General features: G+C 46.8%; 1 protein-coding gene across 3 annotated transcripts; it reads right to left on the reverse strand.

The window, feature by feature from the left end:
• Window positions 1–72: 72 nt before the first annotated feature.
• fig4a (FIG4 phosphoinositide 5-phosphatase a) lies at window positions 73–27,495 on the reverse strand. Of its 3 annotated transcripts, XM_088286015.1 has the most exons (28): window positions 27,283–27,495; window positions 27,090–27,181; window positions 25,961–26,059; window positions 25,679–25,802; window positions 23,586–23,742; window positions 23,463–23,513; window positions 23,202–23,365; window positions 22,986–23,114; window positions 22,487–22,587; window positions 21,704–21,866; window positions 19,689–19,786; window positions 17,086–17,219; window positions 16,142–16,258; window positions 15,802–15,847; window positions 15,278–15,426; window positions 14,653–14,819; window positions 13,466–13,604; window positions 12,510–12,568; window positions 11,917–12,064; window positions 11,753–11,836; window positions 10,705–10,903; window positions 9,825–9,910; window positions 8,659–8,736; window positions 6,678–6,830; window positions 2,075–2,840; window positions 1,837–1,979; window positions 1,250–1,288; window positions 73–915 (listed from the first exon to the last, which is right to left on the reverse strand). In XM_088286015.1, exons 2-27 carry the CDS (start codon window positions 27,150–27,152, stop codon window positions 1,261–1,263), a joined length of 3,645 nt encoding a protein of 1,214 aa, XP_088142141.1. In that variant the 5' UTR covers window positions 27,153–27,181; window positions 27,283–27,495; the 3' UTR covers window positions 73–915; window positions 1,250–1,260. The 3 variants fall into 3 exon arrangements, with proteins under 3 accessions (XP_088142141.1, XP_088142139.1, XP_088142140.1); XM_088286014.1 differs by lacking the exon at window positions 73–915 and having other exon boundaries at window positions 966–1,288; XM_088286013.1 differs by lacking the exon at window positions 73–915 and having other exon boundaries at window positions 965–1,288; window positions 1,837–2,840.
• Between the last annotated feature and the right edge of the window lie 116 nt (window positions 27,496–27,611).

Consider the following 27,611-nt stretch of genomic DNA (forward strand, 5'->3'; position numbering starts at 1 on the left):
TGGGCTGATCTCGCAGGCATCTGGCTTGCCACGTGGACGCTGCCCCCCACCCCCCCACCCCGGGGTCTTCATCTTCATCTTCATCTTCATCTTCATGATCATGGCGATGATGCGCCACTTTACGTTCATTTCCGGCGAGAGTCATGCTGAGCGAAGCGTCGTTTTAGCGAAAAAAAAAATCTGTCAATGAGGAGGGGGGAGGAAGAGGATGACGTTTCATTGAAGAAAGATTGGTCGTTAATTTATGCTAATCTTTAGAGGGCGTTCAAACGGCACGTTTTTCCACTTTTCACGGCTCACGTGCACGCACATACGAAGAGCAGTTTTTTTTTGTGTTTTTTTTAGTAACCTTACGACTTCTCTCTACAATGAATTGGACTTTTAACATTCTAACTTCTCAAAAGACTTTTATATTGATCTCGTAGCACTCTAATTTTTAAATGTGTAAAAATACTTTGTTGGTTGGCGTAAAAATCACATTTTAATCTCATAACATTGGACGTTTTAAAAGTTTCACAGCAATCCAACGTTATAATGGAACAACATCCGACTGATTTGAAACGAGTAAATGACGTTTTTTTTTTCTCAAAACATTCCTTTTGAAGAACTACATTTTCTGTTTTTCTCATTTCTTGCTAATCTTGCAACATTCTAAATTTAAAAACATGTTTTGTTTTTTTTTTCAAAGTCTGAAAACAATATAAACGCTCCTTTGGATTGGAATGTGCTCACCCGGGTTCCTTCAGCACCTTTTGGGAAGAAGCCACGTGCACAGCAACACGCGCAGCGTGAGAGCAAACAAGCTTGAAATTCGTCTGCGTGGAAATGGAAGCCATTTTTTTCGCAGACGAGCACTTTGTGGCGCCAAAGTGCCTTCAGCCTCGTCAAACATCGCCAGCCGAGCTCCAACGTGAGCTGGAAAGGAACACAAGGACGAGCCTCGGTACACACGTCAAGCTTTTTGGGTTTTTTTATGCAATTGGAGCACTTTATTCTTTTTTTTTCCCTCTCTGGTAGAAAACACATTGGAAAGACACGAAACATACAAAATAGAAAAATGGCACACCGGTCACAATACAACAAGGGTTGTCCAAATACTGCTTTGGCATTTCAAAACCAAACAAAGTGCAAATTATTTCCTGTCCTTTTTTTTTTTTTTTCCATGAAGGTACATTCACAGGTGAAGTCTGAATTATTCGCAGTCTTTTTCTTGCTCCAAGTGTTTCACAAAGTGCCCTCCAGAACTCACTCGTGTTGAGTTCAAGTGCTGAAATCCAACGGCTGCCACCTTCAAAAAAAAAAATAAAAATAGTAAGGATACAATCAAATTGATTGGGTAAAAAATCAAATAAGATGCGCCTCCTATCGTCTCATATAAACTTTCATGTTGTAACACGAAATCGGTTTCAGTAGAAAGCCGATGTCGCCGAGCCTTTTTTCTCAAATTCACAAAGCGACGCGAACGATTTTGCAACTTTTTGACTTTGCTACAATTACGACTCAAAATCTCACAACCTGACAGATGAATGTGAAAATCGGACACTTTCAATATAACAAAACAAAATGGTTTTCGGACTTTTTATAACATTACAATCTCGTAAGTGCACTGAAATCTTGGAAGATGGCGAGATTCATATCGCCGCTTTTGTTTTTTTAACGATGCGACTTCCATCTCATAAATCTCCCGCTGCACTCTCAGAAGGTTTTTTTGTTTTTTTTTCTTTACGAGATTAATAGCGCAACAGATGGAAATTGCCATTTTGGTCACACTTCTCGTCTCATCACTCTTTTTCTGGAGAAAAAAGCCACGGGAATTTGGGAAACGCGTTCTCGTACCGTCCCAAGTCTGGAGACGGGAAAAGCGGCAGCGCCAGATATGAGCGGCTCACACGTCGCTGGGCGATCTGGAGCGGTAGGCGGCGTTGGCCCGAAAGCAGCCGCACAGCAGCACGTAGATGGAACGCTGGATCTCGGCGTTCCTGTAGGCGTAGATGATGGGGTTGATCATGGAATTGTAGGTGGCGGGCAGCAGCGTGGCGTACGTGTACACCGACGGGTACTCCCGCTCGCCCACCAGGCAGTAGACGGCAAAGGGCAGCCAGCTGGCGCCGAAGGTCCCCAGGATGATGGCCAGCGTGGACACGCCCTTCTTGGTGGCCACGTAGTGCGAGGAGGCAAAGAAGTGCTGCTGCAGGGCGATCTGGTGGGCGTGGCGCCACACGATCTTGCAGATCTTGAAGTAGAGCGTCAGCATGAGCGCAAAGATGACAAAGAAGGCGGCGGCCAGCAGCGTCACGTTGCCGCGCGTCAGCGGCCGCACGATGCTGCACGCCGCCGGCCGGTCCAAGCAGTTCCAGCCCAGCACGGGCAGCAGGCCCAGCAGCAGCGAGGCGCCCCACGTGGCCAGCAGCATGGCGTGCGTCCGGCGCAGCGTCTTCTCCGAGAAGTAGGTGAGCGCGTTGTAGAGCGACAGGTAGCGGTCCACCGTGATGGCCAGCAGGCTGATGATGGACGCGGCGAAGGACGCCACCAGGAAGCCCACCGTCACCAGACTGACCGTCTGCGACGAGACCACGTACCGAAAGACGAAGTTGAGGATGAGGCCCACGCCGGCCAGCAGGTCGGCCGTGGCCAGGCTGCCGACCAGCGCGAACATGGGAGTCCTGAGCGTGGGCGTGTAGACGATGATGGCCAGCACGATGGCGTTCTCGCAGGCGATGGCCGTGCCCGACAGGCACAGCATGATGTCCCACGGGTTGACGGCGAAGGCCGGCGCCAGGGTGCCGTTCGGCTCCGGCTCCGACTCGTTCATCGCCGCCGGCTCGATTCCGCTTGCTGTCCTGCGGGCAGAAAAAAAAAACGCGCTGGGATGAGAGCCCATCCCGTGCGGACTGGCCTCCCGCTTTGCCGCTTTCTTTCCTCACACCAATGGGATAAGCTTGCACGCCTGACTTTCCTTTTTCCGACTTCCTCGTGATTGCTTTGTTCCTCTTGCCTTCGCCGTCCTCAACTCACTCTTTCCACTTCAGACCAGTCATTTTTCCTCTGGAGCTAATTTGTTTGTTTTCTTTAAGTGAGCTCAAAATGGCACCAAATTGTCGTGTTCCCATAACTGGCTCGGGAGACGATTTGAAAAGTGGTTTGACTGCACTTGTCTCTCAGCATTGAAAGTTCAATCATTTTCCAGCCAAAATCATTTCATTATTCTTCCAACTTCAAAGATCGCATCCAACAACGCACATAAAGGATCGCACTTGTCTCGGCATTCAACACAAAACGAATGCATTCATTTGTGAACGCGCGTCATCCCGTCGAGCCAACTTGAGTTTGACATTTTGCAAGTCGTGACTTATTTCACGCCCCAAATCAATGTTGAAACATGAACACATTTGGAAAAGCGGCCTGCGAGGGACGGAGCTCTCCGCGGTGCTGAATCGGCATCACAACTTTCCGAGTGGACTCCGTTCACTCGACGCCAATATTTCAGAACCACCAAGACGGATGAAAAATCAAGAGCGGCTTACCTTCCTCGATGAGCAGAGGTCGGCGGGGAAGCGGCGAGCCCCACTTCCGCGCGGGCAGCGGACGACGTTGGCGGCGGCTCCGCACGCGTGGGACGCACACCCGAGGCAGAGGCGGTGTGAAGAAGCATTGGCGGAGGACGAGCAACGAGCGGTCGGCAACCGTGCCGACCGCTCGGCTATAAGCGGCCGTGACGCGAGCGGGGAAGGGGGAGGGGTCTGGATAGGGAGGGCGGGGCTTTGTTGCCACGCTGCCCGGGCATTTGATGGTTTGTCACCCGGGGAGACGCACAGCGGATCATTTCGTGTCGGCACACCCGATGACGTCCAGTACGAGAGCTGAAGTCATCTCTCCTCGTTTGAAGCCAGACAAAAGCGATGACTTCCTTCCAGCCGGCCCACAAAAGCCATGTCTACATGACTTGAATCATTTCATTATTCTAATCAAGACATGCATATCGAGAAAGAAATGCGAGCGAGAGCGCTATTCAGACACAGAAAGAAAGAAGCCCTAAAGAGGGAGGGAGCTTCCACTTTTTGGTTTCTAAGCAACAGCTGTTTGGCCACCTGTTCCATCCCAGCTCTGAGTAAGCGGAGGATGAAGAAGAGGGATGGGGAAGCGTGCGCGGTTTGCATCCTCACATGAAGCGCCGAGTGACTCACTTCAAGAGGAGCCACGCGATGGAAGGAAGCCAAATAGATGATTCCATCGCAAGGCGACGGAAAATATACCAAGACGAGCGTTTGGTGATGGCGAGGCACGTGCCGGCCGAAACCTGCTGTGAGGAGTTCAAGTGCCGCGAAAGGCTCCACTGACGGGCCGTTCAAACGCAGATCAAACATCCTGCAGCATTTGCTACGGTGGGCGCACGTGGAGGCAGGACAAAGCACGTCTGCTCACAGAGCATCTGACAGTTCCTGGCTCAGAAGGGATCCCGTTGTCGAAATCCGTGGAAAAGTAAACAGATTATTCAGTCCGGAGGAGACGAGACTTTTGATTGGCTTTCGGTCTCCCGAATGGCGTTCAATTCGTTTGGAATGTTAAATGCAGCGGCGCCTTGAATTCATTCCACGGCCACGGTCGTAACTCAAAACACTGAAATAAACGGAAAGGCCATTAATCTGTTGCAGTGCTCGCCAGCCCCCCCAAATAAACAACAAAACTTTTCCAAATTGAAATAAAAATAGCACAGAATTACATTTGACTTTTTTTTTTTCATTTAGCACTAAAATAGCATATTCGTACTCTTTGTCTAATGTTGAACGTCGAGCGAGAGCGGCGACCGATGACCTCGCTTTACTGACGAGAGCACTTTGAGAAGACCGAAGCGCGCCCGGCGACGTGCGTCGGAAACGCAGACTAAACAAGGGGCGAGTCACGTCATCCCCATCTGGTCAACACAAGACAAGTGGCGGCAAACGCAAGTGGCATGAAACGGGTCACGGTGGAGCGCGTTCAGAGCAGAAGTGGCGTGCCGCCGCTGATTGCCGGAGGTTAAAAAGGGGATGATTGTCTCGCGGCACGTGCGCGCTGATGAGGTGATGGAGTAACAACTTGCAAAAGTGGCACCATTCGCCAAGGTCACCAGGCGGGACCTTTTGGCGCTCCTTCTCATGTCTTTAATTGTTTGCAGTGTGCGCTTCGCTACGGACCGCTCTTGTATTGCAAAATAAACGAGCCGGCCCTCTGGACACCCATTTTTTGTTTTGGGAAGGAGGGGGGACAAATTACAAACAAAGGGTTGGAATACAACCTCGCCAAACGGCCAAAATTGTCTCCGACCGCGTCTTTAGCGCCACCTAGCAACTGCTTGTGTAGGGAGAAACGTGTGCTCAAGCGTGCCTCGATTTCCTGATTATGGCATCGTGTGACTCGCGCCCCCCACCTGCGACGAGGGGGGGGGGGCAATGCACCAATTGTACGTACTGACTTGGATTTGGTACGCTCGTGGAGAAGAAGAAGAAAGAAGAAGAAGGAGGAGGAGGAGGAGGAGCCAAATAAGGTCAGCAGATTTGAACAGTTCCTGATCTTTGATTAAAACTCTCCCATTAGCATCTCTCCCGCACGGATGTTTTTTTGGGGGGCTGAAAGAGGAGAGAGAATCAGGCCGGCAAGATAAAAGACAACAAAAAACAAACAAAACAAAAAACCGACACGTCCAAGTGGAAATTGGCGAAACAGAAATGAGCAATTGGCTAATTAATCAGCCGTTTTCTCGCCCATTCATAGAAAGCAAACTCATTTGGCATTGGATGAGGTGTCACAAAGTTTTGGAAAAGACCCATTCTAAAGGACAATGGAATGTAAAACGGTTCCATTTTTTGCCTGTTCTGTATTGTTGTGGGGGAAAAAAAAGGTTTTCTTTGATCAGATGATTAATCGGTCATCTGCATTTTATTTTGCCAAAGATAAGAAGCGGCACTGGTTGAGGGATTACAGTTGGATGCCAAAGCGACAAGAGAGTGCTCTTGAGGTACAAGTGACCCAACATGCGCGTTTGTCCAGGTAGGAGCCAACATTTGCTTTGTTGTGAGAACAATTTCAGTCAACTCACCTTAACTGGCCGAGGGCTCGCATGTTGGCTATTTAAAACCAAACGCAACTTTGCTTTCAACTCAACTCGCTTAACGCTAACACGTCGTAGGAAACACCTTTGACGGGCTTGCAAATAGCATCTGAGTGGCGGCGTTGCATTGCTTCAAAACAAATCTGGCAACAGAATATGTCGGCAGACAACGTAACACTCTCGGGCATATATTCTTTATCCTCTGCTAAGAACAACTAATATTACTGAGGAGTAAGTCTGACGCATACTGCCCCTGGTGGCCAAAGTGCACAAAACACAATATTTTAAAAAAACATCATTTCTATTCCAACAATCTCAAGGCACCACAAGGGCTTCAGAGGAGCTTTAAACCAAAGAGTCAACCATTTGTATTCTCGATTACATTTCTAAAAAATTAAAGCACCTCAAAAGGCAGCTCAACTTAAAAAAAAAAAAAAAAAAAAAAAAGAGATTGTATTTTTAAAATAATCTAAAAACAAAACAACAGCAGCAGGCAAATTCACATGAATCGTCAACCGTGTGAAAGAGGAAAATAAAAAATAAATGTGGTATGCTGGCCGTGCTTCACATGGATCTGTTCTTGACGTACTCCCTGTACATGGACATGTCCTCGCGGCACAGGAGCCTCACTTGACCGTGGGCCGCCATCACGTGGCTCTCGAAGACGTCGCGGCTGTCGCCGTCCACCTGCGGCGGCGACACGGCGTACACGCTGTCCTCGGGGAAGCGAGACACGGGCTCTCTGCACGGAGACGCACACCAAATGACAAAATAACATCAAAGGAAGTCACATTGAGTACCCGGGACAAGTCCGAAAATACGGACACGGCAAATGAAATGGCTCCAAACGCCACCCGGCCCAAACGGCAAACGGGCTGTTCTGCGTGCAGGTGGGCAAGTGCGATGGACAGTTTTTATCGGGAGGCCGTTTGGAAAACTCGATTATTTGCTCCTACTCAAATTCTTCACAACTCATTGGCCAGCGCTCCACAACGCAGACGGACAAGAACCTGAAGCGTAAAGCCAAAGCGACTCAAAGAGTTTTTGGAAGGCAAACAAGCGGAACGCGACGCAATGGCGCAGTCCATCAGCCGACCCCAACCCAATTGAACGTGCAAAACTAATTCAATTGAAATCAAAATGGTGGCCTAAACATGCCAGCTTCTCAAAATGAGAGGCTACAAATGCAGTCAAACACATTTAGGGCAAAAAAAACCGTTTGATTCTTATTTGAAGAAAATGCAGCCATTTTATGTGCATTTTTTTGATTTCAAGGAAAAAAAAACATTATATACATATTATTAATTGCTCACCATTAAAAATTAAAACCGCTTCAACTTTTTTAGTATTCCCTTTTGACTTAAATCATAATTCAATGCCGTTTCGTTTAAATTGAATTATTGCATCTTCAGCTTTTATTTAGTTGCATTCTTTCAAAAGGAAAAACATTTCATATTTCATTTTTCATGCGTCCTCCTCTGTGGCCGGACGGACGGGGTGCCGGTGGGGGGGTTGTCGGTCCTCCACGAGTCACAACATGTTTTGGGTGCTGTAAGACATTGCGTAACACACGTTCGCCTGTGAGGAAGCGTGGGCACGACAGACACACACACACACACACACACACACACACACACACGGGGCTGCATTGAAAGAGGGAAAGGAAGCAACACGGGGGAGTCTTGGACATCAACCAAAGAAAGAAAGGTGGACTGTGACAAGAAATATGATGTCAAAAAAAGTAATGTGGAAGTCTACGTCAAATAGGTTTGAGAGTAAAACAAGAATGAGATCTCCCAACGTATTCAATGCCAGCTGCTTTCAAAGCACACTTCCCCATATCACTTCAAGACAAGAAAGAATGGACACTCTTCTTTCAGAAGCAAAAAAAAAAGCGTTTCTTTCAAGCATTTTCAAAAAAAAAGGAGAGAAAAGAAGCTTTCCATGAAAGGAAACGTGTGGCTTTGATGCTAATGTGTTGAGAAAATATTTTTGATGGCAAAATGACATTCGCCATTCACTCCACAAACGTCATTTTGTGCAACCGACCGCCACATAACTCGTTTCGACATTGGTGACGACATTTATCTCCTTCATAATCAAGTAGAAAGCCACAATTTGACCCCTGATCTTCATCTTCCACTCAAAAGCTGTGCGGCCTCGCAGCATTATCATGATTATGCAAGCGCATCACCCAAATATGATCCAAAATGGACATTTTTGCTCGCACATTTTCAGGACACGTGTATTTACTTCTTTTTTTTTTTGTGGACAAGAAAAACGCAAGCGGTTTTGAGTGACCGGGTCAATTGCGAGGCCAAACGGCAGGGAACAAAGTGGCTGAACCGAGATTTGCAGATAAAACGTTTCGCAGTCGGAGACGTCACCGGACAGCACTTAGCCGTGAGCGACCTTGCTGGGCTTGAATGTTGCCTTCTTTTTTTTTTGCTTTATTATATATTTGGTGTAAAAGCTCAGCAGCATAGGCAGACGGAGCAGCCGCAGCGCACGTGAGGTCGGATTAGTGCCCGTCCGCTTTTGTGTTTTCTCACGGCTCACGTTTTACTCACAAGCAGATGATGTTTGCCAGGTGGAGGTGCTCGCTCTTCGCCGCTCGCCGCTGCTGGCTCTCGCCCAGGTGCGCAAACCTGTCAAAACAGAAAGCGCAAGTCAATAAAAAATAAAAAAATAAAGGCATCTTTGGACCAAACGTGTCACGTCGGCCCTTTCAGAGGACTTCCTCACGTAGACGCTCGAACGAAAACTGCAAGATCCCTCTGGCTCCTGCTCGGGATTCTTAATATTAATGTATTGATTAGCGAGCGGTCCAGACGTGCGCGACGCTCCATAATGAAGGCACTTTCATTCTCATTAGGCGCCACTGCAGCCGCCATACGGGCCACATTTGTCACCTTCAAAACTTTGGGAAATACACTCAAGCCGCATTTAGCGGTCCAGACGTTGGTGACAAGTAACATTTTGCATTTCTTTTTATTTTTGACAGCTTTACCTCTTCGATATTTTTGAACATATTCAAAGATACTTGTAAACATATTTCAACATACTCGACCAGTGGAAGCAGAATGCGTCTGTACTGTCAAGAGGCGTAGTGTGTGACGTCAGCGAGCCTACGTGAGAAAAGTGCATCACGACTACGTCGCGCCTTTCCCACATGCGAGGGCATCGCAAAGGGACAACTATTTTGTCACTTGTCGGCGCTGCAATTTACTTTGGAGTCAGCCCAGCCCAAGATGCTCCTGCTCCCTTTTGGACCCGTTATAGTTTCGGGAGCTGCTTGTTATTACCGCCGCTGAGAAAAAAAGAAGCCCGGCGGGCTTCAACTTGACACCTAAAAAAAAAATGCCAGGCAGACACAGTGGAGAAAACACCGGCGAGCCAAACATATGTGTGTTCTTTTCTCACGTACAACCGCCGGCGGCAATAATTGAGAGTATCCTGCACAAAGTGGATCCTCCGCAACGGAGCCGGTGGCGTCGTCTGCTTATTAGCAAGAACTCACAGTGCCTTCTGTGCGTGCTAACGAACAGCAGAAAGTCCAACACAATCTGTTTGGATTGTTCGTAAGAAATAATTCCATAGGACAAAATGGAGCTCACATGAATCTTTGAATTCCACATTCTGAAAATGTCCGTGAGCAAGCGTTACCAAATTCTCATTTGATTGAAATGATGAAAAATAAAACGTGGACGGAAACGCGGCGCTGCGTCCGACCTACCAATTATAGATGAGCAGGTCTTGCTCGGCGGGGAACTCGGCCAGATCGAGTCCGTAGGGCTCTTTGAAGGCCGGCTGCTGGCTCTCCTGGGGGAGGGGGAGGGGGGGAAGCGGCACAGAAATTAGGGAGGGAAAATGGCAGACGACTCACAATAACTTCCACGTGTGTCGGAATGACAGCAACGTTTCTTTCAAGATTATTCTTACGATCATCATGTATTCATTTGAACAGATTTAGCTTGTTCACTGGTTCACGATGGCAATGCTATTTGCTATTTTTTGTTCAATACGTGCAACGGTATCCCGTCCGAAACGTCCGCCGTTCTCAACGACGCCTCCGTAAATGGGCCGCTTAAGTAATAGCGCTCCTAAAGTCGTCACCCGGGCTATTATTCTTCCAGACTGGTTTTTCCTGCCGCGCCAGCGAAAAAATTCTTCACGTAATGCCGTCAATTTCGACTCTATTTGTATTGATCTGCGCTGCGAGGGACCGGCCGGGAGAGTGTTCTGGGAAGGAGTCCAGCCAACTACAGCTGTGAACACACGCGTGTGCACACAATCCCCAGACACGCCTGCACATACAAGCTCATGTGTAATTACAAGGCAAACACAGTAATGATCCGACGGTTCAATATTTCAACAGCATGATGTCGTTCACCGCATTGCGAGGGGCGGGGCAAAGAGGCGGCGATGCAAAATAGACACGTGAGCGCCGATGTGAGAAGGGAGAGCGGCCGACACGTGAGGGCCCAAAACCAAAAAGTTGAGGGGAAGTTTCGCCGATCCGAGTGGGAGGAGATTCACACTTTTCAACACAAACGACTCGGCGACTTTCCTTTTTCAAAGATTTCATGACAGGAGAAGCGAGGCCCACGCCACACCTCTTGCGCGCGACCGCTCTCTCCGGAATCCGTCCAAAGTTTGACCGGGGTGGAGCGCTGCGAGACGGAGGCGTCGTCGTCGCGGTCCTCCTCGGAGTCGTCCTCCGAGGAGCTGGAAATGGCCTCCTCGCTGGGCGGAGGAGGCGCGCTGGCCGCCGTCTTCCTCTGGATCGGCGTCTCCTCCTTGCTGCTCTTGTTGCTGCGGCAAAACACGAATATATATTTCAATGTCCAGAAAAGTGCGGCCCAAAAAAAAAGAAACGGGCTCATATGGAAAACGTGAACAGCAGCAGTTAGTCAAAGTAATCAGCCGGTCGCGAGACTGAAAACTAATATTTTGGCATTTCAGAGTTGATGAAACACTTGGAGTCATTTTTCAAGCGGGTTGGCTGGCAGTTTTTCAAAAAGAGATTAGGAAGTCGAGATCAATCCGTCACGTCAGATGCTGAACTGAGATTTTTTTGGGGGGGGATGGCGGGGGCGGGTCGGATGTCAGACAAAAAGTGCCCACTGGTCACCCGTCAAAGTTTTTTTTTCCCCGTTTGCTTCATCTTTCCGTTTGGGCAGGTTACCAATTTCAAGGTGGCGCGCAATTTGAAAACCTCACCCTTTCAAAATCACTCCAATTTTCTACCGTCTCGTGTCAACTTGAGGCAAAGGAACCATGTGGAAGTGAGTTGGAAGCGCTTCATTTCGACAAAAAGTTGCGCTTGGCTAGATGAGCTGAATATTGCCCAATCCGGTTGCTAAGTGAGCTGAGGAGCTTCATTTAGAAACAAGTTGTGTGACGCTGCCATATTGTGGGTGGAGCTTAAGTTGTACTTTCACTAGTTCTTCTTTTCCCCTCACACAGCGAATGCGTTGCCTCCATCTCACCCTGTCCTCCGCTCTCACCCCAACGACTTTCGTGTCCTCTTTAACTACATCCATAAACCTCCGCTTGCCTGCCACTTGCTTCTGCGAGTCAATTGTCGTATGAAAAACATTCTCTGGCGAGACAGTCATCCGAGAGGTGCCCCCAAAAAATACATTGGCTGCAGAGACTCACCCCAACACGGATTTGGCCGTCTCCTCCGGCTTGCGGACGGTGAACGGGCTCGGATCCACTCCCACCGTTTTGGGCATGAACTCCCTTTTGCAAGAGTCGGGTTAGCATAGCAGCGTTAGCGTTGGCGCCACGCGCAGCAAAAAGAGGGGGTCGGGGGGGGTCACCTGGCCGAGTTGGTCATGGCTTTGCAGAAGGTGTCGTCGAAAGACGTGAGCTCGTACGGCCGGAAGAACTCCGTGTAGATGTCGATGCTCTCGTCGAAGCGGTTCACTCGCTTCACCGACAACTTTTTCATGGTTTGGTCACACGGCACTGCCGACCAGATGGAAAGCGCTTTAGTCGATTGTCATGATATCAAGCACATTTTTTCCACTACCGCCTTTCCTGCGTGCCATTTCAGGACACGGAGGGGACTACTACATGATCGCCGTGGGCATTCTGGCACAACTACAAAGCGCATGGCTCCTAATTGGGTCTAGTGGAGTTAATAGCAGGTTGGAATGCTAACTAGTAGGCACGAAAGGGGAGTAAGACACATTGTCCGTATCCTTCGCCCAGTGCATTGAATTGTCTGACTAGGGAGGACAAAGAAGACACTAGTGGCTCTCCTTGCCCACATGCAAGGGCATTCTTATCTCGTGACCTCATTTTTGTCGAATGAAACACTCTCACAGTATTGCTCCCTCAATTGTTGTTCCAATGAATGCGCCCGTTTGTTTTGTTTATTCATGTAAAATAAAGCTCATCTCGCCGTTACCTTCATCAAAGGCGATGGGGAGGTAGGACAAGACTCCCTCGGACCACCACAATGTGTAGCTGAGAAAGAAAGACAAAACACACAAACGCTGAAAAAGTGACGGCGACCAACATGGCTGCAACAATTGGAGTGAATGCAACGAGTGTGGTGATCCGTGCGCGCGTCTGAATTCACATGCGGCCGCGTTCATTTCTGGGAATAAAGGCCGAGCCACCTCGGCCCATTGTGGACAAATGAACTGGCCAGTAGCGGGAAACTGGGTCGACTTTTGCGTAAGGAAAACGACATGCACACAAAACATTTGGAATCATGCGCTAACAAACAAGCGCACAAAGAAAAAGACAGAAAGGTCAGCAGGGGGCTGCGACTTTGTCCTACTTATGACATCTACAAAGAAGAAAAAAATAGTCAAAGTCAAGTAAATGTTTTTTTTTTTTTTTTACTCTTTTAACTTGTAAAACGCAACATATTAACTTTTATTATTCACTTGAAAGTTTAAAGTTTTTCTTGTGGAAGCTTTGGCATCCAGAAGAAACTTTTTTTTCCCATTTAAAAAATAAAATAAAATAAAAATCTTGTTTATTGGCTGCGCCAACTAAAACAGCCGTCGTTGACCAGAGCAGTGCGGGAGAGTTTTTTTAAATTTTTTTTATAAAAGCATGCAAGGCAAAATACTTGAGATGAACGCACACCAATTCCAGGAAATGAATGGCCGAGTCAGGCGGAACCAAGAGTGAATTTTTGGGCCCAAACTTTTTTTTTGTCAAAAACAGAACCGTATCAAAACTAGATCCTACAAAAAACAGTTGACTGATTATTTTTCAGGAACAGCGAAACCTACAACCACCCAGACTGAAATCAAATCAAGAAAAAGAATCGATTGGTCGCATGCTGACGTTTCAAACACATGAACGGCGCGATTTGATTAGATTTTTTTTATTTTTTTATTTTAATACCTGCGTCTATCCATGGGGAGGGCCATCGTGCTCTTCTGATGCAGGTAGAAGTCCGTCGGCAGGTCCCACAGGTGCGGCCTGTTCTCTGCCGGCTGGTACACTTGCAGAAACAAGTTGATGGCGTCCTGTCGATCGGCATCTGGAAAGCACATCCGCGATGCGGTCCAGCTTTGAGTCCATCATTCACAACACGTCAGGCCTCAGGACAGAGCGTGCGCCGGGTCGCTCGGGGCGGCCGGGTCATGAAACTAACTTGACGGATTTATTTGGACTTTGGCCCGTTTCCTTGTTTGTGAAAGCGGCAGGACGGCCGAGACCTCGGCGTGTCAGGTAGCGCCTCGTCATCATCTCGGCGGAGCAGCCGCCGCCTCACTTGGACACAATGTATGTGAGACATGACAGCGCCACTTGGCGCGGGAAGAGCCGAGACACTGCTTTCATTCATTTCGCCTTCAAATGTGCTTGAGGATTTGTACTTAGCGCGTGCCGCCGGGTCATGTCAATATCACGTGTGTGGATGATCCTTCAACATGTGCAAGATATTCGGCAGCGGTGTCGTAATGCTGATGTAATGGAAGAGCCTCCAAGCAAAAATGTATTCTTTTGTGAGCAAGGACGTATTTTAAAAGGCAAGGCAAGGCTTGAAATAACTTTTTTTTGGCCACTGAAAATTCAATTCTCGAGAATAATCGTGCATTTGGATCAACTATATTTTTACTTCAGGAACAAGGAATCAATTGTTTTCCTTATTTATTATTTCTCAACTTGACTTTGTGCATCGCGGGTCCATTGCAAACATTTCAACTGACAATTTATGGCGTCCAAAACAAAAAGCTTGATCCAAAAGAAAGACCTCAGCAGCCTTTTAGCATGTTACATAATGGCTGCGCGTTTCTAAGCTAATTAGGAACAAGTCAAATATTGTTCTACATGGAGAAGTTTTGAAAGGGCAAAATGCCCTCAAACGAAGAAACGAGCAGAGGAAACGGGTGGAAGAGCAACCAATGTTACATGTTGATTAATGTTCTCACCCATGACCGTAAAAATGTTGGATAATAAATCGTCAGGTCGGAATTTAAGGACTTTCTCTCGCTCAGAAAGAGAATCGATACAAATTCAGAAACATTGCGCTCCCATCGAGCGAGCGCAATGAAAGATGGCCTCGTGTCTCTCCTTGGAACACACACCTGAGAAGGCGTTGCTGTAGTAGCGCGACAACGTCTGCATGATGTCTTTGGAGTGCTGAGTCCACGGCGCAATCTTCCGGTAGGTCTTGACCCGGTGCACCAGCTGCGAGCCGCCGTACTGCAGCGAAAGCGTGTCGCCGTGGTCCTCGTACAGCTCCTCAAACAACCTGAGCACAAAGCGCAAAAGGCTTTGCTTATTTATTTCTGTGAACTATTGTGCGGACAGACAAAAGCAAAGTTGAGTTGTCGGGAAGGAACACAAGCTGCTATGCAAGGAGAAACAAGGCCAAGCACGCCATGGACATCAAAACCTCTCAAGTATTGTGCCGGGGGCCATCATTGTTTAGGACGGCTTTACTAACTCAGAGCCTGGACGCATTTGAAAGGCCGTCGTTTACATATTTGCTAAACCCGATGGGTCGAGGCTTCACGTCTGACGACAAACGCTGAAAAGAAGCAAAACAAACGGATTGGCTTCGAAATGATGCGATTAAGGCGGCGGTGCCTATTTTGCTGCTGGCTCATTAACAGAAAAAGCCCAAATTAGCGAGCTGTCCAGACACAACCGTACCCGCGGTGGCCATTTATTTATTAATTCCACGGATGCTGATGAACGGAGCATTACCTCACGCAGTCGGTGTCAAACTGGAGCTTGGGCTTGTCGATCATTCCCAGCGCGTAAAGTTGATAGGCAAGCGCGCATTTGCCCACCATGAACTGGGCGGTGTTGGTTCGGTCCAGACAGTCCACGCAGTTGGTCCTGAGCACACCGGTCTGGACGGATAGCACGTGACAAACACATCGGCCGCTTAGGAGGTCTGAGTCGTTCGGAATTTTCGACCTTCTAACTGATTGCTGATTGAAGAAAAATGCTGGGGGAACGGTGAAGACATTTCAAGAAAGAAAAAGAAAAAGAAAACATGGGAGAGAGGGACTTATGTTTATTGTGTGTGTGTGTGTGTGTATAAATTGACAAAATAAATAAAAAGAAAAAAAAAGAAATAGTTCCAGCTTTAATGCCAAACACTGGCATGATCTAAAAAAAAAACAACAATGCTAAATTATGCAAAGATCATCATTTTTTTGGAATGTAACATGCACAACTTTAGTGTTGCTGTGATGTTAGGTTATTGGTGGTAACAGACTAACCTGCACTCGTCCACGAACTGAAATGCTTCCACCCAAGTCTCCCCATCTGTGGGGGGGGGGGGGGATAAAAAACGACAGGAAGTGAATCGTAAATATTCATCTTTTGGGCAGGTTTGCTCTTGTTTCTTAAAATAATCAATGAAAGAAAAAAAAAAAAACATTTCGGAAGGCCCCTGCAAAACTTTCCATGGTGAAAGCAACAAACAAGCTTGTTTTAGAACCTTTTGTGTCATGTCTGGACTAAGAAGTTACAGTTGGCTGAATTTCGGAAGATTAACACATCGCTCCCAAGTCATTTGAGATTCCACAATAAAACTGAAATAATTAACCAGAGTCTCACCTCTCGTCGGGGTGGAGTGTGTGACAGTAGAAATCGGATCGATTCACGAAAAACCCGGTACGCTTCACCACGTTCTCAGCAATCATACTCAGACGGTCCAGAACGTTGCACAGCTTACTGCGGAATAGAAGGAAACATTCTCAAAATGACATGCAAGATATATGCTCAACAGGAAGCAAATATGTGTCGTCATGTATCGCGGAACATGTGCTTTTCACAATGAAAAAAGGTGGCATGGAAAAGGATTTCCAGGGAAAAATTTGTCATGATAATGTCGTTCATACCTAACGCAGAACAGCAATCAAAGTTCAAATGAAAGAAATCTTCACAATTCTCATAGCGATCTTTGAGTTGATCCAAAAGCCAAGTCGACCACGTTAAGAGTGAACCCACCATAATCTGCCTAGCAACAAGCGATCGAGATGCTAGATGTTTTGGGTGGTGGTTTATGGGTTTACGGGCCTTGTTGCAAGCATAAAATATTTTTGAAAAATATCAAATACATTAAAAATAAATAAATTAATTGAATACAAAACAAAAAACACAATTCATATTTAATTCAACGTATAAAAATTACATCACCAAAATCCCATTAACTACAAATTTGAAAATAAATGTACAAAAAAATAAGATGAACAAATGAGTAAAAGTAAAATAAACCAAAATATAAAAGTTTAAAAAAAAATACATAAATCAATAATGACTACAAAAATAATAAAAACATTAAAGTTCCTCACTAAACAAAAGTAACCAAAAATAAAATTAAAAATAAACATAAGAAAATAAAAGATTAAAGAAAATGTATAAAAAAAACAATTGAAAAAAAAAACTATAAAAAATGAAGATGAAAAAAAATGTAAATAAATATTAAAATGTAAATCAAATCAAATGAAGTTAACAAAGACTTAACACTAAAAGCAAAGTGTAGTGGAGCTGCTGGCCACCTTTTGGTGTAGCGGGCCATGTCCCACGCGATATACTCGATGCCGTGCTGCTGCGGCAGGAACTGGTTGAGGTTGATCACGGCGGGGTACAGCTCCTCGCTCAAAATCTTCTCATGTTTCCTTTTTTCTCGTTTCTGCCGCACAACAAAAGACACGCACGTCACATATGCGCCATGTATGACAGAAAGCAATATAGCCACCTAATTGGACGCATTACATGACAATAAAGGGATTTCTAATTCTAATTCTAAAGTCCCGTTGCGTTAAAGGGTTCCCTTGAGGATGCGAGTAGACGAGGATGGACAAGAGGGACAGATGCATGCTCGCGGTGACGCATTTGGACTTCATGTAGACTCCACGTGGAGTAACGACAAGAGCGTGAGACATGGGGAGTGTGGGAGAAATAGGAGTGTTTGACAGGAATGAGAGGCCTGCACCTTTTCCCACTCTGGAATTTAAAAACAACAATTAGCTTGGAGCAAACAACAAAATAACCACATACTGTTTTGTTCCTCTTTGTTTGTTTTCCAGTGCATAAGTCTCCATTCAAGGACGGCACAACATTGCCAAACAAGAAAGCAACATTGAAAACTTGGATATTATTGAGATATTGTTTGTTCTGCAAAGCTGCAAAAATACGTTTTACGCCTACTTTACCGAGACAGTGGAAGTCTAAATGAGAATGTAAATGTCTCCCATCTAGCGGTGATTGGTGAAATTACATCATGAAACTACAGACAATTCCTGCATACTCCCCTTGCGGATTTCCATATTTTTTTCATTTCTTCTATGTGGAAAACATTTCATTTATTTATTTATTTTGAGGCGGGGTGGACACTTTTTGGTCGGAAACAGACGTGGGTAAGTTGGATTGCTGATTACTGAAGAACAGAAAGAGGGAGAAACAAAGAAAAAAAAGAGTTTACCTTCGAGTTTATATAGACCATGACAAAACAATAAAGATTTGTTTTGTTTTTACAATTCATGACAGTGCAAACAGTGTGGGGGTGAGCGGGAACACATTTCTGAAACTTTGCAACACTCGGCTGTTTGTGTATGACTAATTATCGTACATTATTGCATTTGTCAAGAGGTAAAATGCACGTCCTGCACGGCCGCCCTGGTAAGACCTCACCCGCACATCTTATTCCCACACACAGCGTGCGCCAATCATGTGTCCTTTGTGACGCGCTCAATTAGTTTGTCTTTACACGTTCTGTTCTCCTCGTACACCTCGTTGGACGCACTCGTCTCGGCGATCAACCCGCATGATCACAGGCTGGGCTGAATCACTGAACAGGTCTCATCTCGCTCCATCGTAGCAACTGGTTAAAAGACACTGTGGCGAGCGCACGCGCACACAGACAAACAAAGAAAAAAAAATCTAAAGGCTGCGAGAGGCAATTAAAGGTGCACATGTACTCGTCAAAGCACACGTGCGCATATGCCGACGAATGCTTCGAGGCCAATAATGCGCTCATATGCAGCAAAAGTATTGGGACACTTGCACACAAGGATGGAAACTAGCTGCCGATGGATCGTTTCCATATCAATTCATTTGAATTAAATGTCAGGACGCTACGCACACTTTTGTCGGTTCAAGTGGGAACCTGCTCATGTGCGCCGCCATCAGAGGGAATAAGAAACCAATCACAGAAGGGGAAACGATAAGAAAAAGAAACAATTGTCTAAAAGCGAGATGTGGTGAAAGCGAGCCGGCTCCCGTAGAAATGCGTCGCGTTTGCCGTGTAATATATGACACCGCACTTGTCGTTTGGCGCGTTGTCGTCAAACGTGTTCAAGGGAAGAGACCAAGTCAATGGATCATTAACGGCTCATTAAGGCAGCCGGCAAAGGAAAGAGATTCACATGCCGGCCCATGTGCACACTTTGCTTTCCTCGGAAGCCACCACCGGAGCATCTCGGAAACGAGGCGGCCGCACGGCACGAGCCTCCGCCATATGGACAGTCGTGATTTGGCGGGTAATTAGCGGTTATGTCTGTCTGTCCGTCTGTTGGGCATTGTGTACGGGGAGAGGGTCCACGACTATTAATGGCCACAATCGCAAAAATAAATAAATAAATAAAAGATCACATGGGCGCAGCTTGTGTGGAACTAGGTGGCCTGTGATTGGTTCCCCTCACACGCTCACGGTTCCCCTCGCCAGAGACAACGTGAGCCTGAAAAGAGAGAGCGCGCGGCAGAGATGCGTGCGCTCCCCATTGTGCGAGAATACAAATGAGAGATTGCCGCGTGAGGCCAATGTGACAAAGAAAGCCTGCGGTGGATTTTCACAGCCAATTTCAGACGAGCCAGACGGGTGTGCTCCATAGCAGTCGATTCTGAACCGGGGACTTCATAGCAGCAAAATGTGCACGTCTCCTGATTAGATCTTCACTGAGTCACCTCGCATTTTGCGTGCTTCCGGGTACTGGTCGATACAATCGATCCTGGCAAGCGAATGCTTTTTATGGCGGCTTTGCTTTGGATTTTGGGCCCCATTCTGAACTCCAAATTTACACTGAATTCAGTCAAGTCAAAACGGCAGCTATGGAGTCGCGCCTACCTAAGCGGTTTTTTTTTTTTACGGCGGGCAGCCTACCTTGACCAAGTTAAGGATGATGATGGGCGATCCAAATCGCTGCAGCATCTGGTCGAAGTGAAGGCCGGCGACGTGCGCGTACGGGTCTGCTTGGTCCACTGCCAGAGAGATTCAGGAGAACCAAATGAACAATATCTGTGACTTGCGTCAAAGTCAAATATGAAACGCTTTCATTTTCAAACTTTTACACGACGTTGGGACAAGAGAGGTCGCGGGCCAGATGGTTTTTGCTGGATTTCATGACTTTTCAAACTTCTCTAAAGCAGAACTGGGCACTTGACAGTCCCCGTCCACCGCCCGCCATCTCGGTGCCCATCCGGCCTCGAGCGTCCGCTAATTGACTATTCAAAACCGGGATCATTCTGGTGGCGTTTCGTCAAACCCAAGTGGGTTCACGGTTTGACTTCCCATCCGTTCGCTCGGTCTGTCCTAAGCCGAACCCACGCGCACTAAAATCAAAATCCAGCCTTTGTTAATTGACCCTTTTTTTTGTTTTTTTGTATAAATTTGTCACCGCCTCGCCCACCGCCCCAAAAGTGGCACGGACTGCCCAGCTCTAAAAATAAAATGGCCACACTGGTCCTAGCGTTGGCAACAATATTCTTTTCTGAACGGGGGGAGGGAAGAGGACCAACGACATTTGGCCTGCAAAACGTGCAAGTTTACGGTTTCGCAGAACATATTTGGACAATTTCAACATTCCAACATCCACATCAGAAGTTCAAAACAAAGACTGTTTGTATTCAATAAAGTTGTCGCGGTAAACGCGCTCAAACATGACAAATTGCTTCATTTTGTCTTTACGCCCAAACGGCCAAGTTATTTTTTCCCTGGTAAAGGGCACGCCTCCACTCTCGGTGGCAAGGCGCAATTCCAATGAAGTCATCAGAACAAGTTCAAATGAACCTTATGCAATAAAGTGTCTCGGAAGTCGCCGGCGACACGAACGCGGTGAGGGTCACGCCGTATCAGATCAACGCGTCACTGACCCAGATTGTGAATTTCATTATCACTTGACCCAAATAATATCCCCCATTTGTGGAAGACGATTGGATCGCGTGCCATTTGTGATGTCGGCTCAACAGACACCGGGAGATAAAAAGGCAACAAAAGCGCTCCAGGCACAATATTAGCCTCATGACGGATGTTTTGTGGAGACGTTCGCCAATGTTTGCGATTGCGATGTGACGCTTCAGGAGTGATCTCGTTTAGGTGATATAAACAAACCTCCAACTTTATTCTCAAATGACTTTGGGGCGTATTTTCCACCTCAAAAACGATGTTAAATTCCCAAATTGTAAGCGATCTTTTGTGGTGCTTGAGTTAGGAGTTTGAACGGTTCATAACGGAAGGCGACCGCATTGACGCTGACATTTGGAGGCCAGCAAAGGACAACGCGCACATGTGATGTCAGCGAGCGAAGGGATGATGAGGTAAGTCCATTTGTTTGGGTTTTTTGTTTTTTTTTGCACACAAGTCACTCCAGGATGACGGCGGTCCTGCTTTTGTGTCGCAATGGATAGAAGACGAGGATTGTCCTGCCAAGCAGCTTGCCGACGAGGAGAAAGGCCCCCGGCAAATGCTATTCTTTTGCTTTAATATGTTTCCGGCTGTATCAGAGGTGTTGTTTGCCGATCAGGTACAGCTGCATTACTTTCATGGTGTTCTTAGTCCCAAAAAAAAATTGGGAATCTACTCCCATCAAAAGACACGAAAGAATTGTTGCACATCCATTTATCCTGCGCGCAAACGCAGCGCACGGCTTTTCTACAACTCCCATGGCGACTGTCTTACCGCGCGCCCAAAAAAGGAACGAGCGACGGTTGCGGTTTTACTGGAGACTCGGAGGTGGCCTCCAGAGCTGAATGATCATCCTCTCGAGTCCACACTGCAAACGAATGGCACTTGCACAAAACCACAAATGGCAAATTGAATCTTTTTTCCCGCCGTGTACCTAATGCTTTGTCCATCCAATATTCAGTCATTCAAATAAAAACAAAAAGACAAAGTCTTACATCGGATTGGCGGTTTGGGCATCATGGTGGAAATGTCTTGGGACCAGTAGAGCGGGACCGAGCCTCGCGTTTGCACGTATGACGAGTAACTTCCCACCGCAAACGACATAACGGAGGCGTCGTGGACAATCTGCTCCGTCTCCACCTCATTTGCCACGTCCCCCTGCACAAAGAAGACACCAAATCCTCATTGTTAGACCAAAATATCGAGTTGCTCCTTCATTTTCATTCACGTTTGTCCTCAGCTAACTTTGGGGGAGAGGTTCTTTAGAACCTGGACTTTGTTTTTTTTTTTCCATCAATGCAACTTAACTTTCTGTGTTAAAAGGAAAGAGAAAGTGGACTCAAACAGGATCATCTGATAAACCCTGGGGAAGGTGACATTTGAACAGTTTGCGTGCCACGACCTTAAAAAGGCAACGCGACGTGATGGAAACGCCTTAGAAGCAGCAATAAAGCGCATTCATGATTCCACTGCCACTTCCAAGGTCAACACCATGTGAGAGCAAAAAAAAAACGTCATAAAAATCAAAGATTAAATAAAAACACCACACCAATTCAAGCATTGCTACGATTCCAAGTACTTTGAAAAAAAATAAATAAATCTAATTCAATAACTATAAGCAACCTAATGTGCTTGGAATGAAAACGAAGCAACACAAAAGCAGCTGCCCCCAGATCAAATAACCCCCCGCCACCAACAACATGAGTCATTCCAATCAAGCTGCAGGTCCTGGGCCCTGCGCCGGTTTTTCCTTGGTGGCCCCCGCAACTGCTTTCTACCTCGCAATTGGCTCCTCTTTTCAGGAAGCGGGTGCCAGCAAATTTGCTGGAGCGCCTGGCGATGAGCGTGATGTGCACCGGACGGCCATAGATTAAAAGCTCTGCGATGGAATGGGTGAAGGAGGCAAAAATTGGAATGCAGATGACGGATGGCAGTCATTTATGGACATGAAGCGACCAATATCACATGTGAATGGATAGACCAAGATCTGGTGAGACTGAGCCAGCTAGCAAGCTAGCCAGATAGCTAGCTTGCTGGCTAGCTTGCTAGCTGCCTGTCAAGGATAAGAGGCTAGGTCGCAGAGCTGGCTGGGCATTTGACCCTTTTTTGCCGGTCCCTCCCCTCCGCCCCGGCCTCGATCCTCTGGCCTTACTGTCGGCCCACGAACACATTACCGTCACAAAAAAGAGCATCCGCGCACGACGCTGCCGCGGGAGAGATTCTAGCTAAGTGGGCTCCACACATAGAATCGGTTGGACGGCGAAGCTAAAAGGATACTGGACTGGCCACAAAAGCCATGAATGATATACAAGAGCCAGTCGTGATGTACGATGTCCTTGACACGCTCCAGCAAGTTCCCGTTCCACACGTACTTGTAGTACGGCTCGGCGCACACGCCATACACCACTGCGGCAGAGGAAAGCGACACAGATGGGTGTAAACGAAACGCAAACTCAGTGCGTGGGCGGGGGGTGGCTTCTTGTTCCGATTTACCTTGAGTGGGCAACCCCTCGTCTTCAAATATGTCAAAGCTGTCCCGTTTGTTCGGCGCGTTGGCTTCGTCCTCGGCGCTGGAGGCTGCCGACGACCACAGCTCGTAAGGCCTCTGCAGCAGCGTCAAGTTGTGCTGCAGCGAGTGGCTCAGGTCGTAGCTGTAGCTGTGGGGTCATAATAACCAATAAGGAAAAAAAAAAAAACACATCCATAAAAATCACAAAGACTGCAGCAGAAATGCAGTTCTCAGCGAAAACGTACCTGAAGTAAAAGTTACTGGATAGGTCCATGTTTTGAAAGATTCGGACATATCTGGGGAAGAGTTGAAAGACGACAAGCATGAAGTCAACGGGCGCTTTAGAAGACCAAGCCAAATGGTCGTACCTGGCTTCGTCGGGGTGTGCCACCCGGACCGAGTCATTAGGAATGTAGATCATGGTTGTGTCTTCGATTTTGTAAATGGAGTGGCCCCCGATGTCGGCCATTTTTCGGCGCTTGGTGATCAACACCATGTAGTAGCCTTCCAGGAAGCGTACAAAGCCTGGCAAAGAACGAGACTTTGGCAAAAATGTGAGAGGGGAATAAATAACAAGCGCGGCAACCCAGAACGAGGAGTCAGGGGGGGATTCTCAGGATCCACTAAGCCAGCCACTGACGTTTTGTTAAAGAGCAGCTCGAGACGTAGACAGCCACAGGGGCACAGACAGTCGGGGAGAACATCATCGGGTATTTTGGCAAATGTCAAAGAGTCTGTTCGTGTGTAACGGGTCACAGAGGACGCAAGCGTATGAACAATATCCAGCGGGACAAGGAGCGGAACTCGATTCACCTCTGCCGTCGACGGCCGGGATTGCCAGCCAATGTGCGGAAGTGAGATTAGTTAGTTATTTCGCACAAATGATGCCTCTTTGTTCATCGCGGCCGGCAGAACAATTAAATCTTCGGCCACCCGCCTTTTCACCTCTTGCCATTCATGCAACAGAATGAGGGTTTTAGTTTCCACATTTATGAGAAACTATTTCAGCAAAGTGTACCTTTTGCGACATTTTTTGTTGGGTGGTGTCCTGTGAGATTTTCCAGTTTCTAACAGGTTGGGGAACACGTGCAAATATGTCGCCGTAAATTCATGGTGATTCAAATCCGAGCTCGATTTGACTTCAGGGGTTTTCGCGGGGCACCCGGTCGTCTTAGAGGACGTTTGGCCTCTCATCCGAGAAGGTTTCATCAGTTGTGAAATGAGCAGGACGAAAGGGAACATCCACAATTCAGGAAGCATTTAAAAAGATTCCCAAAAAAGACGAAAAATGGCTTCATGTTACCATTAACGAAAAGGTCCCTCTAAATGGTTTCAAGACATTTTTTGTGAAAGCACATGCTCACATGACCTCGTTTCCTGATTTTTGGGACCAAATCAAAATTGCACTCTTCTTCTTCCCACTCAATTTCAAGTAAATAGCTCAAAAGTACAAATGAGCGCAGACGAGACAGAAGATAAACCCCACTGTTCGAAAGCTCTCCAAAAGGTGTTGCCCAGCAACATCGACCCACATCAAATGGACACAATTCGAACAAATACAGACTATCATCTTCTACTCAACGCATACTCACACGCCCGTGAAATGTAGGTCAAGTCGAGAAAGTGCTAACACATCATGAGCGTGACATTGACAAGGTCGGTGCCACCAATTAAGCTCCTTCATGAAGTGACATTTCCGAAACGATTGCAAAGGTAGATGAGACGTCACTCAAGTTGACAAGCAGTGGGCAGACTTATAGAACCGGCTTGTGCCCTGATTTCCGCAACTAAAAAAAAAAAAAAGCTTTCCTTTAAGATAAATGGTACTTCAGGCAAAAATAAAATAAAACTAAATGTGACATCAAGTAAGTCCTCCTTGCCAGTAGATGGCGCTATACGACAGCGGTTTCTCACATCAACAAATCAGAAGGAAAGAGTTTTTTTTCTTCACAATTTTGTGTCGTTGTGTGAAATTAAGTTCGATACATCAAAAGTACGCGACGTATCGGTCCGCGGTATCAGTAAGTACTGGTATTGGTCAGAAAAAAAGGGGTTTTGAACAGCAATACTGCTTAATAGCCATAAAGAACAGCTTTAGCCAAATTCCAACTGTGCACCATCAAAAATACAGGAAAAAATAACATATTGTGTTGCCATTTGAAATTGTGGGCAAAAAATACAAAGAAGCTGCTTGTTACATTACAAATGGTGATTATGTGAAAGCTGAAAAAGAGAGATAGCGCTCTATATTGAGGTGAATCGCATTCAACTGCCAGGTGGGGCCTTTCATTGTGCTTTGCCACTTCCTGCGAGTCATTTGCAAAAGCAGGCCAGCACCTGCAGCTCCACAACGACAGCATTGTGGCATCAAGCACTTGTTGCCATCTGTGCGGCCCAACAATGCTTGTTGACGCCGCTGTTGCGCAAGAGCGTGACCAGAGAGTGTATGGAGCACACGTACCCACCACGCCGAAGGCTGACACGGCCCTGGACAGGCCGGACGGACCCTTTTGGGCCATTTTGGTGCGGTTTCCCAAGTCCAGGCGACTGAGCAACTCACGCACCTCTTGCTGGTTGTACACGTGCTGTGAGACAACAAACAACATTGGAGCACATGTGAATGCAGTAAAGGGAAAACAAATTAGAGTTGGATTTGACAGCCATTTGTAAGATTTTGACGCCTCATTCTATACAGCTGGAATTGTACACTATACCCCCCTCCCCCGCCATGGCCCGAGCTCACCTTATCATCAATGATGACCAGGTCCTTGGGTTCCGTGCGGTCGATCTTTAACACTCTGTGTTTGCTCTGAGCTTGATTGCTCCCCACCAAAAAATACCTCTGCAAAGGGAGGGGGGGGGGGGAATATTGCATTGGGTCAAATCAGGCATTTGTACGAATCCAACAAAAGTGTATCCGGAGGGCCGCACTGGAACTGAGCAACGACAAAAGCTCAAGTCAGCAGATGCTTCAGAGAGCGATGAAGCTTGGCGCGTAAATTGTTCAGAGGTTTCAAAGGAAGTAAAGCTTGTCATGCTAAACAACAACCTGTTCGTGGGAGATTGCTGCATGTGCGACATTGCACCGGTACAAATAAAGGCCACAGTCCTCATAAATAGAAACCCGGCAGTTGGGTGAAGTTCTCTTCAGAGACGAAGAAGAAGGAGATGTTAACACACTTCAGTTAGACGAAACACCACCATATTAAGCCCAAAACGGAAGCGGATTTGCTTAATCAGTTCAAATGAAAGGAAAGATTTATAGAAGTGTGGGGAGACTTCAGTGCCACTGAAGAAAAGACAGGAGCCAGAGCTGGACTTAGCAGAAGTGAAGATGCTGAGGTTCTCTTTCGCAGCGACCAAGATGGATACGATCGGGAATGAGTACATCAGAGGGACAGCACATGTTAGAGGCTTTGGAGATAAAGTCAGAGATGCCAGACTGAGATGGTTTGGACGTGTCCAGAGAAGAGATAGTGAGGATATTGGCAGAAGGATGCTGAGTTTCCAAGTGCCAGGCAAGAGGTCAAGAGGAAGACTTCCTAGAAGGCAGTCTTTGAACTGAGCAAAGCATCCCAACACAAGCCTTTGCTGCCATCTAATGCCCACGAGCAGGTTCGCTTCCAGTTGCCCTTCCTTCAGCCATCTCAGGTCCAGTACATATTTACTCTCTCTGAATGTAGAATTTGGTTCTTCGAGAAGTTTACGACTTCAAACTATAGTAACGAGTAGATGTTTGCAAATGTCCCCAACGTGGGACTAATGAGTTGGTTATCTTATCGTATCTTAGATAACAGTGCAAATGATATGCGAGTTTGGTGATATTAGTGGATTGGTGAAGTGATCATTGATGACGTTTGTGATCGACTTACGGCTCTCGTTTCGTATAGAACCATCCGCTGGAGCCCGCTGATCACAGCTGAGGACTGTGGCATGTTTGCTCCGATGGTTTGAGCCACAACAACTACAAACGAGACCAAATGGACAAGATAAATGTCATTCAATGGCTTCCCGTCCTGAAGCTCGCCATTTAAATGCATTTGTTTGCGTCGCTAATTGACTCACCGTTCAAATGAGTCAAGAGACGAGCAGCGACAGCCGCTTATCTTGAACGGACGGCGCCGATGGACATTTTCCGAGCTGGTCGCCGATGTAAAAACTTAAAATATTCGAATAAAACACGTTAGGAATTCATTCTAATGCGTCGGTGTATTGGGCTAGCAGATGAGAGTACGCGACGCTGACGTCAATTTGTTTTAGTCAGGTGACTGTCAAGCACGTGGGACACGTCACTACGGTGCCTGGCGAAGCCCAAAAATATAATTTTGCGTTCGAAATTATTAAAATACAATACCTTTTCCACGTATTATAACAATTTGAAAATGGAAATGAAA

This window comes from Idiotropiscis lumnitzeri, chromosome 21 (assembly GCF_059441095.1).
Source record: "Idiotropiscis lumnitzeri isolate Australia: NSW breed Sydney's pygmy pipehorse chromosome 21, RoL_Ilum_1.0, whole genome shotgun sequence".
Classification (NCBI taxonomy): Eukaryota; Metazoa; Chordata; class Actinopteri; order Syngnathiformes; family Syngnathidae; genus Idiotropiscis; species Idiotropiscis lumnitzeri.

What these genes read in the sequence shown, in the direction of transcription:
- fig4a (XM_088286013.1), bottom strand. Translation starts at nt 27,152, where the DNA reads ATGCCACAGTCCTCAGCTGTGATCAGCGGGCTCCAGCGGATGGTTCTA. An exon ending in CAGTTCGTGGACGAGTGCAG is followed by an intron (nt 15,427 to 15,801) that starts GTTAGTCTGTTA and finishes CTATCCGTCCAG; the next exon opens with ACCGGTGTGCTCAGGACCAA. An exon ending in GACCTGCTCATCTATAATTG is followed by an intron (nt 8,737 to 9,824) that starts GTAGGTCGGACG and finishes CTGTTTTGACAG; the next exon opens with GTTTGCGCACCTGGGCGAGA.